At 35.4% G+C, this 12,696-nt stretch overlaps 1 protein-coding gene across 3 annotated transcripts in view; it reads left to right on the forward strand.

Moving 5' to 3' along the window:
* Positions 1–12,696, forward strand: part of NKAIN3 (sodium/potassium transporting ATPase interacting 3) — a 342,394-nt gene that overhangs the window by 243,221 nt on the left and 86,477 nt on the right. For all 3 annotated transcript variants that reach the window (XM_038128125.1, XM_038128123.1, XM_038128124.1), the window contains exon 4: positions 10,244–10,441. In XM_038128125.1, the coding sequence (XP_037984053.1) occupies positions 10,244–10,441 (198 nt within the window). The remainder of the gene's footprint in view (positions 1–10,243; positions 10,442–12,696) is intronic.

Consider the following 12,696-nt stretch of genomic DNA (forward strand, 5'->3'; position numbering starts at 1 on the left):
CTGTAGCTTTGTAGGCTTTTCAGGCTTTCAGCTATCTCCTGGAGTCACACTGACATCCTTTATCACTGCTCCTAAAACCAGTTTTTAAAATAAAAACACTTACAAAGTGAAAATTCTAGTGATACTAGCAATTACTGTTATATAAAGTTTAATGATTTCCGAAATGTATTGAAATTTGTAGATACTCATCAGCTTGCAGAAAAAATGCCTGATATTGACAATAATTTGATTATTTTTTCCTCAGGCAAATGGAAAATTCTTTTTATATATATATATATATATATATATATATATATATATATATATATATATATGTTTGAAGAAAGTCTTTATATAGTAGCCTTGATTTTGTTTTCAGTAAATACATAAACTGATGTTAATATTATTTGTCCTTTTGCCATTGTGTCCTGCTGTCATTCCCAAGTCTATCGGTCTATCTAAAAATTGTTCATCTTTCTTCTCTTTATCTGTTAATATTATTTCAAAATTGACAGTGAAACTGAACAATAATTTCAAATATTAATTTAGTCTTATATCTTTGTTTTGGTCTCATTTTGTTCTCATTTAGTAGAGGAGAATATATTAAAACTTGCATGATGAAGGATTGCAGACAAGTCTGTGACATTAAAGAGTGAATGGATCATTAGGCTTCCCTGTGACTTTATGCATCTCTTAAAGTGACCAGATTTATATAACATCTGTTAAAGGATCATTAAGTAATCCACCTAGACTTGTTATTAACAGAGTCTTTTATAGTTGCCTCTTTAATTAAAATATATTTCTGGGAATCATAGTCAACTGCATTGATTAAAGTAATTTCTGTGAGAAATTTTATTAAATATTTAAAAAAAGAAAAAGTTAAAAATTATGCTTAGCACCTCACTGATTTTTTTTTGTCATGGAACACTTGAAATTGTCCAAAAGTTACTGGATACTTCCAAATACTTTTGATTAATCTTGTCAAAAGAATTTTAAAAATTTGATTATTATGGTTATATACTTACCCATAGAAAGGTGATGCCAGAGAAAAAAGGATCCTTGTTTCTGAAACAGTACTCTGAAAACATGAAAATTCCTGAGAGAACAAATAAAAACTCTCTTTTGTGTGAATGTCTGTGAGAGTTATTGAGGTTTGGAGGTGGATCAGGCTGCAAATTAAATTAATCTGATTAAGATCAGGACAAAATGCAGTGCTGCAGTAGATTGGTAATGCTGCCTTCTTTGACCACAGTTGTCATTTGTTCATGAGAAAGCACTGTTCAGTCATTAATTTGTACAGCTAAATATTAATATATAAATATATGTATACTACATATGCATAAATAAAATAGACTTATGCATATATTTAGATATTTACATAAATGTATAGAATGTTTCAAGGAACGCAAAATGTGGACTGATGCCTGTAGTAAATATAAAATGAATAACTAAATGAATTGTATTGACTGAGTTCTGCTGCTTCAGATTCTCTTTTCTGTAGTCATAGGTACTTCACTTCTGCTGGGAAAGGAAGGATTTCAAATTTTATCATCTGACCTGAAAGTTTCTTTAGGGGCCGTCTTTGCTGTTTAAAAAAAAAAAATGCTATCATATTCTTTTTGGAGACTGTCATTGCTTCAGCAGAATGCAAATGAAGCCTGTGATTAAAGGATTGCTCTGCTAAAGCCAAGATCATTGGCGAACAGCACCACAAAAATTGAGGGACTGGCAAAAATATGATGACCTTTTATTCCAGAGAAGAAATACAGAAACAAAAGCGTCCTGAGGAAAGGTATTTTTTCTGAGAGCATCTTGTGCTTCTTTGAAATGAAAGCAAGTAAGAAAACATACTCAATAACTTCTGCTGCTTATTGCTTCTTGTCTCATTTTGCATTCTGGGTTTTCAGAAGAGCTTCTGGTACTGTGTACTCTCACTTCTTGGCAGTCTGTTGTGGCAGATAGTCTCATCCAATGGGCGGTATCAAGTTCATTTAAAAGATGGAGTGAATTAGCACATCTTTCTTATTGCTGTTTGCACACACTCTAAAACAAAAATTTGGGTATTCTTACAAGATTTTCATGAATCATGGAGTTTGATTTATATATGAATATTCCTTATTGCCTCTTTTAGGCTATAAGGGTGCACTTGAGTCATTCTTTTTGTTGAAACATTAAAAAACAGTTGGCCCTTTCCTATAGCCTGGTGTATCCATGTTTGTCCAAGATGGGGGACTATGGCAGGTCATGTGCTGGATAGCTGTGATCTGAACTTGTGACACAGAAGCCTCCCTTCTAGACTCCAGGACCCAGCTTTAGAGAAAACAACAAACGGCGCAAATTACAGCACAGAGTGGAAGTGCCTAGCAGCAGAGCTCATGAGTTTTGAAGTTTTCCTATTCAGCTCACTTTCTCACAACAAGACAAACTTCTTATTGTAATTTCATGTCCCTGGGAACGAAGGCTTTAGCAAAAATGCTGAACATAACCAGACTTGTCATAAAACAAGAGTTGGCAATATCATGAACAATTGCATTGCTTTGAGCAAGCAAAGCAGGGGACACAACAGCAGTTGCTTAAACTGGCCTATTAATCTTTATAAGTGTTCCTGGGTGCAGGTAGGAGCTTTCTGGCTAGTCTTAAAACAGGGACTTATTTTTCTTGTCAGATATTTTAACATTCAAGGGAGTTTTTAAAAGTCCTTTTATGGTGCATTTTAGTGTCATCAGAGTCCTGAATAAACCTTTAAATTTAGGACCCAGGCTCTCGTGTGTTTATTTCCAGCACAGAATTTATCTCCTTGCATAGCAAGAGATTTTAGGGTATTCCTGTAGTTGAGATGGACAGACAAAACACAGAACCCACCAGAAATGAAGAGAAATATTAAAATTAACTGTATTATTGTTACAACATTATATTCTTAATCGTGCCTTTATCCCCATGCTTTGTCTTTGTTCACAACCGCTGTGAACAAAATATGGTTAATTGGATAACAACAAAGTTAAATCCTGTTTTAGCTAGAGGCTACATTGCATCTGTTCCTCATATGGAATTATGTCGGGTTTTGGCACAAACTGTGTCCTCTATTTCCATGAATTTCATAGTGACATTAAAACTAAAACTCCACGGAAGTTTTGTAATATTTGGGTGTCCATAGGACAAGACAAAGTGCTATAAAAAATTAGTACTTTTAACATGACCAACACAGGCTAGACCTCTCCATTTTAACTGTAGAAAAATCCAGTTCCTATCAACACTGCAAGAATCTTCTCCATTTCTTTAAGCAGAGTATTTCTTGAATATTTAGAGACTGTAAACATGGTGAGGTACTCAAGCACATGAGTCGGATCTTGTCTGCTTTAATGAGAAATATTAAATAAGAAAAATTAATAAGAATAATTTAATAAGAAATGTTGTAAATATTATAAAATAGTGTGGGAAAGAGTTTTCTATAAGTGTTGTGGCAGCTTATTTTTGAGGCATCAAATTTTAATTTTGTGATATTTCAAATGTATGAATGACTCCATAGGGATCTCAGCAATTTTGCTCAAAAACAGCAACATCAACAACAAAGATAAAATGTTCTTGCTGAGCCTTGAAATTGTTTTATGTTATAAGCTCCTTTTTCAAATGCTTGTAGTTTATAAACATTTTGGGCACATTTTTTTATGGCCCATATTATACTGTTTTCCCAGTTTTGTACACCAAGATGTTTCAAGCCTTTTTTAACCTTTCCCATCTCTCTGGCCTGAGATATTTTCTTACATCATTGATATAGGTGGCTGTACATGGCTTGCCAAAGATGTTTCTAATTCTTCACTATGTTGCATTTCAGTCCTGCCTTGCTTCTTCATTTCAGTTAAAACCAGGTATGGCTTGAGTGAGGGACACACCAATCTGCACAAACCCTTGGCTTTATACAAACCCTTGTCATATTCTCAGTCTTCAAAACTCAAAGCAGTGCTCAGAGTTTGGCATCACTCCAAATCTGTGTTCTGTCATAGCTCTGGATCATCCGAGGTAATAGGTGAGAGCAATTTTCAAACTAAGTGCTTAGCCGAATCACATGTCATGGACTCCACTGAAGCACAACAGCTTTTCTGGGCAGCTGTAACTTGCTTGTGTTCATGTTGAATTTCCTGTGACAAGTGGTAAGTAAGACTCGTATTGATCCAATCACCCCATCTCAGCTGCTTTTTCCCTGTGTGTTGAAGCTTTTTCCTGCCATACTCTGTTACCTCTCTGGGCTGTTTCTCAGACAGAGACACTGTCACAAAAGGAAGGTTAAACAAGGAAAAGATGTGGAGCTGGTATTTGAGCATGGATCTGTATATTGCCAAAGATCACAGCTCATCTTCAGGGGCAACAAGCTGAAAAAACAGCCCCTTGTTAGTTCTCATAATTTCCTCTTGCAATTGATACTACAACTGCATGAAGAAGACAGCAGTATGCTTTTTTAAACTTGCTTGCTTTGCAAAAGAGTATACAGATCCCTGTAGCAAATAAAACAATGCAAGGAAACTATTTTTTATAACATAGGTAGATCATCTGCCTAGATCATCTGCCTAATTTCCAAATAAGTTTCCAAAATTATTATATTCACTTGTAAAAAATAAAATAAAATCTGGCAACACTCCCCATAGCTGAAGGAATAAAAGTAGTAAAAGAAGGAGAAGCCAGTACTTGGTAAGCTTAACTCATACATTTTTTAGAGGGTTGTAGATGTGGAGAGTAGCCTGTTGGCAATTGGTTAAAAATATTGTAGTGTAGATAGATTTGGGGAAAAAATTATGCTTAATATGGAAATCTTTCCCTTTAGATTACAGTCTGTGCACTTCTAAACCCTGTCAGTGGGAACCACGAGGCTCTAATCACACCAACCAAAAATTACTTTGCCTCTGTACCTCTTTTAACCATTCTCAGCCCATGATGCTGGGGTTACCTCATTGTCTATGTCTGAAGATTTTGACGCTGTGAATTTTCTTTTAGTGGTAATAAATTTAGGTGTATCACATGATTGCTCTGGTTTAGTGTGCACTGCTACCACAGAGATGAATTTACTATGTCTTGTCTGACATCCAGTTCAGACAAGAGGAGAGAGTCTACCCATAAGCTTCAATTTAAGAATGCTCTTCATGTCATTTATTCTCCAGAGTGCTGAGGATGAGGTAAAGATGCTGATTGTATTATATTTTGAGCAGCCTGGAATCAGCATGGTTCATTGTCCTGTCCCATTAGCAGTTGAGTGGGCAACCATAATTATTGAGTGGGCTACCTTCAACCTTTAGCTCATGCAATAGGTAAAAGCCATCAGTGTAACATTGAGGCAAAAGTTTTAATTAAAAACCAGCAAGAAAAAAAAAAATTAGTCAATATTCAAAAATTGTCATCCCAATAAAGACAATGTGAGAGCTAGTGATGCAAAATTCCCGATTTGGAAAAGGGAAATGGCCTCAGTCTTCTTCAGTATTGTCTGCTCAGGCCTTCAAAACTGTTTTTTCAGCAGTAGTGAGAGGAGATGGAATGTAACTGGTCACACACAGAGCAAGCTGGAATCAGAACTTCTTGTTTCAAGTAAAAGCAGGGTGGTAAAATAAGGTAATGCTGCCAGTGGGGGTCTTTGGCTAATAGCTGATGGTCATGTTTCCAAATACTTGCACAATTAGAGTGGATTTCATTAATGCTGGGACACATCATTTGTATCTAATGAGGATTAAGGTCTCCTTGAGATTAGATACTAAGGAATGTGTGTGTCCCTTGTCCCTGCAACAACCCTGCATCTTAATTACAAACATTATTGGGTCTAGGAATTTCAAGGAAATGTGCTATTCCTTTTCTAGCATTATGCATATAAACTTTTATCACCTGTTGAGTAAGTGTTTGATTGAAAATCTTTTCTCCTCGCTGCTTAAACAAAATATGTGTAGCAAGTCAGAATAGAGCATCCTTGTTACACTTAGGAAATGGAATGGGAATATTTAATGCCTCAGCCTAATGTCCATTTATAATGAGCAATATAGAATATATCAATAAAATAAAAAGTGTTAGGAAGGGCTAGAAACAACACAATCAACAATAAAGTCAAGATCTCTAACATTATGTTTTGCCAGGCCTTTGTGCTCTTTCACTTGTCTATAAAATTTTAAGTGTTGACTGCTGTTTTCTGAAGGAAAAAAGGAATTTTCCTCCATTCTGCTCAAAGCACTGTTTTTGTTATGCTTTTCCTAAGAGTGTTTTTTTAATACCAGGAAGGAATAAAAGAAATAGAAAATAACATGTCATAAAGCAGAAGCATACACTGAAAAGACAAATAGCTGTGGTGGTAATCATGTTGCAGCATAATATTTGTTTGTTATGCAAGGCAGTCTTGGTGCATTGGGTTTTCTCCCTGGAGTTTCAGTGCCTTCTTTTTGTTTTCCTTAAAACTAGTGATTTTACGTAGTCCTAATTTCTCATTAATTTTTTGTGTTGTTGTTATAGATACTGTGTGTAAATTTTACACAAATAAATGAAAGGAACATCATACCTGTTATTACTCTGTAGTTTCAAAATAAGCTATCTTATGCTATGATTTGTTAAATTTTACCTAGATTCACCATCTAAAAATTAAATAAAAAAATTAGCAGAATGCTTTTCATCAAAAGGCACCTTCAAAGATCATCCAGACCAACCTCCCTGCTATGGGCAGGGACATCTTTCACTAGATCAGGTTGCTCAAAGCCCTGCCCAACAGAAAATGTCCACTTGAAACCAATTTTAGAATTTAAGCAGACATAATGAAATTAAACATTATCCCCAAGCACTTGGAAACAGCATTACTTAGACTCACAGGGATTACATCCTACCTTAAAAGAATATATCTGCCATAGCAATGATTTCCAATAATAATCAAAATTAATCCTTGGGCTGACAGCCAACACAAATCCTATATATAGTTTAAAGGCTTAAAACGCTGTAGACTGTGAAGTGGGACTCTACATCAGTAAAGTATGATTATGGGGCTGATCCTATACTCAGGAGCAAACTTCTTACCACAGATTGGTGTATTGCTTTAGTGCTGACTAAAGAAGGGAGGAGTAGGAGATGGGATTTCACTTCCCTGTGTCACTTTCCCAAGTCTCACTATTTTCCTGGAATACCTGTTACCTGTGTTCTGCCTCCTCTCTGTTCGTGGTATCTATCTGACAGGTTATCAGCTGAGGAAGTATAGTTTACCTACTGATGTATGGAACTGAAGTCAAGATACATGCTCAGAAGAGAGCAATTTTATATCCATGATAGGAATTTCAACTGTTAAATGAATCCCATCTAGGTTAGTTGGAATGACAACTTGCTTTCCCTTGTACAGAGCCTGAAACTGAGTCCCTTTCTTTGAAGCAGCAGCATTTGTTTTTCCTGAGAAATAATCATTTGAATTGTCAATGATGATAAAACATTTTATACAATTTTTTAATATGAAAAATTGGAAGATAGTAAATGATCTATTGAAAAACTTTAGGCATCTGCTTATATTTTCTGAAAATTCTTAACTTTCATTTAACATATAATTGAAAATAAGCCACTTGGGCAGCAGCTTTTCCAGCATGCTCAGAGTTTCCAAGCTGTGAATTTACAAATACCAAAACACTCTCAGGAGTTCACTGATATTTAAAACCTGTACATCCCAGCAAAGAGTCTTTGAATTTTCTCTTGGTTCTGTAAATTACTATAATGACACAGGTTAATTTTTGTAATGCTTGTTACATTTGACTCACTTTACATATCAAGAATCTCCAAGTAGTTAGTGAGAAGTGTTTCAGCTACTAAAAAAAAAAAAAAAAAAGTAAAAATTGATTTTTCTGTTGTCAGGCTTTCTTTTATTGATTAGCAGCTTAACATTTATCAGCTTGAATGGCTTATGGCTGCCATTTTGTGAAGTGATATTTCAGAGGTCAAGCTAATGTGGTTTAGTTAGCATTTCTAAAACTGATACTTGCTGGGCCATCATTATCTGCTTTTACCTGCTTTGAGAGCTTAGGATGTAATACCCAAAGTGAAAAGTAATTATGAAAAGCTCTTCTTTTAGACTTTATCCAGAATTTCTGGATAAAGAAATGAATGAGAATTTATTTTTAAAAAGGTAGCAAGTGCTGTGATGACTTTGGGGGTGTTTTTTGGTTTTGTTTGTTTGTTTGTTTGTTTGTTTGTTTTTTGGTTGTGGTTTTTTTTTCTGTTTCCTTTTTACCTGCATCACCAGCAGCCTCGAAACATGAACATGACCATCAAGTAAGCAATTTTTTCTAATCACTCCAAGAGCCACACATAACAGTATTCCAGAAATGAAAGATTTTATTTATAAAGGGTTTCTACTGTTCATATGCAAAATCTTACATTTTACGTGTGTTGGCAAAATTTATCAAGCTGTTTCCCTATGGAATTTTGTCATTGGCTGTGAACTAGCCAAGTATGAATACTGTAACAGACTATAATTTTAAAAACATAAAGATAAAAACCAATAAAGGATAAATAAACCTTCAAGAGCAAAGGAAGCTGTGACACCAACACCATGGACACCACAAATTATTCCCACAGTTGTGATAGCAAAGTGTTACCTCACAATATTTGATACACGCTAGTCCAGGAATCCATATTCCTTCTCAGCAAAGGGCTTCTGAGCTAGGTTAGATTGAATGTGTGTGTGCTGCTTGACAACTGGCATTTCTTTGAGTTGACAATCTTTAAAAGCACTTGATAACACTGTGCAATCTCTGGCATTGTTGTACAAAGAAAGCCCTCCCTGGCTGTTTCCTGTGACTGTAAATTTATGATTATATTTTCATTAAACTGTGTTGTTTGTCAGCTTCTTATTTCACAAGCTGTTTTCATGTTGCAGCTGAAAATTTTCTAAACCAGTATAAAGGACTGACATGCAAAGTCAAAAGACAAATGCCTCATCAACTTGAAATAATGCATTTGGAAATCTAGCAACTCTGTATTTAAAGAGCAGAAAAGTGTTGGAGAAAAAACAGCAGATCACAAAGGCAGATTTCTTACTGATAACCAGGGTATAGTTAGGATGGCAGGATTTAATTCTCGTGTTAATTTTCAGGTGTGGCTGGAATAAAGGGAATTAAAGAAGGAAAATAACAAAGTAACTACTTCTGCAACTGGAATCTGGACTGAATTTCCCTTTGGTCCGGGTAGAAGTAAATGGCCATAGACAGGACATATTTTTGGGATGCAAAGGGCAAATTGGTGTCATGGCAGTGCTCACAAACTGTCATGTATGGAAGGCAGGGGTATTTTGTGGGCATATGGCTGACAATTTTGCAGACATTTTTTACTTGGAGTTCAGAATGGGAAACATGGGAACATAAATCTGAATTAATTCTTTGAAGTATAACTCAACTCATTTATTTCCAGTGAGGAGGCTTGGGTGTTTTTTGCATTTAAATGGCATTCATTCAACTTGAGTGTATTTTTTTTTATATATGTATTTTTCTTATACATGACCTAAAGAACCAAAAGTTTTGTTAATTCAAATGATTTTTCCTGCTTGTACTTCATAGGTAAGCTCGTAGAAAATCTTTAGTACATTAGTAGGTTTGCCAGTTTCACTGCTCCACGTGGAAGTGGTATGATGTTTACTAAAATGCACAGACATTATACATCCTGTGTGGGTTAGAGTGCAACCAGTACTCATCTGGGTAGGTGTAATATCTGATCTGGAAGATGATTTGAGTGAAAAGAGCTTACTGCTTTTATTTTAAACTCAGATCAGTTCACAAATGTAGGTCCCTTCTCTAAGGTGAGGAGTTCATAATCTGGATGAGGGGCACAGGGAAGAAAAGAGAGCTGGAGACATCTCATTTGAATCTGGTGATGGAAATAATCAAAGATTATGTAAATTTCATTTAGGTTGTCTCCAATATCATGCGGTAAAACTGGTTCTACTGTCTGTAAAAAAAGAGTCTTTAAGTGACACCCTAATAAAGTAACATTAAAATTACTTTTCAGGTGGTAAGTCCAAGGGAACATGTGTTTGTACAGTACCTGGTAGGATGATTCTTATGCCAGGCAGAAGTTCCTGTGCACAACTGCAATATAATCAATGAATATTTGCCATTTCCTTTCTCTACTTTAACATTCTACTTTCATGCTAGAATTACTGGGGTGAGGATTAAGGATAATTGACTCATTGCCCTTATAATAGAAAAGATCTTTTATTTCCCCTTTCTTTACTTTAAAAACAGAACTGTGATCACACTTTTTCCCCTCCCTCTCCTAGGAAACGGATCTCATGACCTTTAACATCTCGATGCACCGCTCTTGGTGGCGGGAGCACGGGCCCGGCTGCATACGAAGGGTGGTGCGTCCTTCTTCTCCTGGCATCCTAGAGGATTACTCCTATGTCTCTGTGACAGGCTGCATCATTGATTTCCAGTACCTAGAGGTCATCCACAGCGCTATCCAAATACTCCTCTCCGTAAGTTCACCGTTCTTCTCGTACTGGGATTCCATCGGTCCTTTCACACACAGCCTGCTCTTGTTGTGTGTCCTGGAAAAGGGGATGTAGTGGGTGATGGATGGCTGCAGAGATTTTATATTGTGTTTTGTGTCAAAGAATTGCATTATTAATAATAATTTAAAATAATTAATTATTAATAATAATATTTAACTATATTATTAAAGTGTGCACTGTTCCTTTCTTTCCTTATATCTCTTCAAGCTCTATAGAGACCTAGTACCCATTCTGGCCATAGCTGGGGTAGGTGGAAATGAACTTGAGTCCTTGGCTCTCATTCATTGAGATGTTGAGCAAAACAAAGCAAATTTGCCCCAAATTAATTTGCCTAAACCTTTCCAAAATTCACAATCAATGACGCCATTTATTCAGCCCTGATTGTAAATGAATTTTACATGATACGTAGCTAAGTTTCTTCCCAGACTCAGCTATGGAATAATCCTTGAAAAAGGTCAAAAATATTAGGAATTAAAGTATGTATTTATATTTAACGATGTAATTCTTTCTCTCCTTGAACTCTGCGTTATCAGAACACTCTACCTCCATTGACCACCTTTGTTGCAACACCAGTCAAAAAATGCAATTACAAAAAATTGTTATAAAGGCCTGCAGTGCAGGGAAGCACTGGGACTTGATGAGTTGCTTTGGGAGCAACAACCCAGTCTTGGCCACAGTTTTTCCTCTTGGATGCTTCCGCTTGTGATTAACAAGTTGTTTGGCATGAGCTATGTGTGGTCTCCTAGAAGTGGTAGCTCTTTCTCTTTATAGCTGTGTGTAGTGCAGTGCAACTGGTTGACTCTAAGTGGTTGCACACAGGATTGATCACCCCAGATATCCAGACCTATTTTGAGAACCTAAATGCTCATGGCTCATGGTCCTAACCATGGCCACCAGGGCCTGTTAGACAGTGGGAGAAGAGGTGAAGTCTGCAGTCCACACCTGCTAATCAGGTGAGCTGCCCAGTCTAAGCAGCCGGAAGGGATTCATATTTCTAGTCTGTTCAGTATTTCAAGCTGTTTTACTAACAATCTGGTTTATACTACCACTTGCAAAGTAAAAGGCATCTGTGGAATAAATCTCACTGGTTAATTAAAAATTATTTTTAAATTTAAAATTACTTTTAAAATTATTTTTAAATCCAATTGTTTTTTTATCACAGGAAGTGTTTTGTGCACTTATCAGTGTAGTACAGTTTGGTCAAATAACAGGAATACAAATAATAATATTAGAAAAAAATTATATATACAAACAAAAAATATTAAATTAAAAATATATAAATCCTGTAATAATTATAAATTGTAAGATGTAACTGGATTTCCCTTTCTAAATAACTGATTATTGCTGTGCTGGATAAAATAAAATACAAAATTTTAATTAAATTGAAATTTTGAAATGTGCCAGGAACTTATGGCATGACTGTGAATTAAATAGTTTCCCGTTTCAGATACTGCTTTGATTAATATAAACAATGTTAGAATTAAAATACTGTACAAAAAGTAAGGTTTTCCATCAGCTTTACTATCTTGCTATGCCATCCGTGACATGTTTTGATTAACATACCATGAATCTGTACTTTGGTTTCCATTCTGAATTGTAATTTAGGCTTGTTTCATGTACCATGCCACAATACAGAAGTCACCACCTGGTTTATCAAATAATTTGCAGTTTCCTTCTATTTTCTGAATACTACTGACTTGTGGAAGCTCCCACCCATTTTGGATGCATAACTGCTTTCCTAATTGGAGTACCAATATCAGTTGTTAGTTAAAAGGTCATTTAGGTTGTCTTTTCAAAAGACTGGGGAACTGTATGTAGATCATGAGATCATTCTTTTTACCTTTTCTTGGTAGCTAGTCCCAAAAGCAGACTATTCCATTTTGGACCTTACCACCTACTTAATTTTCATAACATTTTTATGTAGCAATAGTAACACAACAAACCATTTTACAGTGTAACAAAAAACTTCACTGGCATAACAAATCATTTGATCCTGCTAAGCTTTGTCCAAATGACTGGGAATACAAACACTTCCATTTGGTAGGGAGTTAGAGCACTATATTATATATATTATATGTTTTTATATATATATATATATATATATATATATATATATATATATATATATATATATATATAATATCCCCCTGTCGAGATAGATAGATAGATAGATAGATAGATAGATAGATAGATAGATAGATAGATAGATAGATATTGAC

The sequence above is a fragment of the Motacilla alba genome, chromosome 2, assembly GCF_015832195.1.
Source record: "Motacilla alba alba isolate MOTALB_02 chromosome 2, Motacilla_alba_V1.0_pri, whole genome shotgun sequence".
Classification (NCBI taxonomy): Eukaryota; Metazoa; Chordata; class Aves; order Passeriformes; family Motacillidae; genus Motacilla; species Motacilla alba.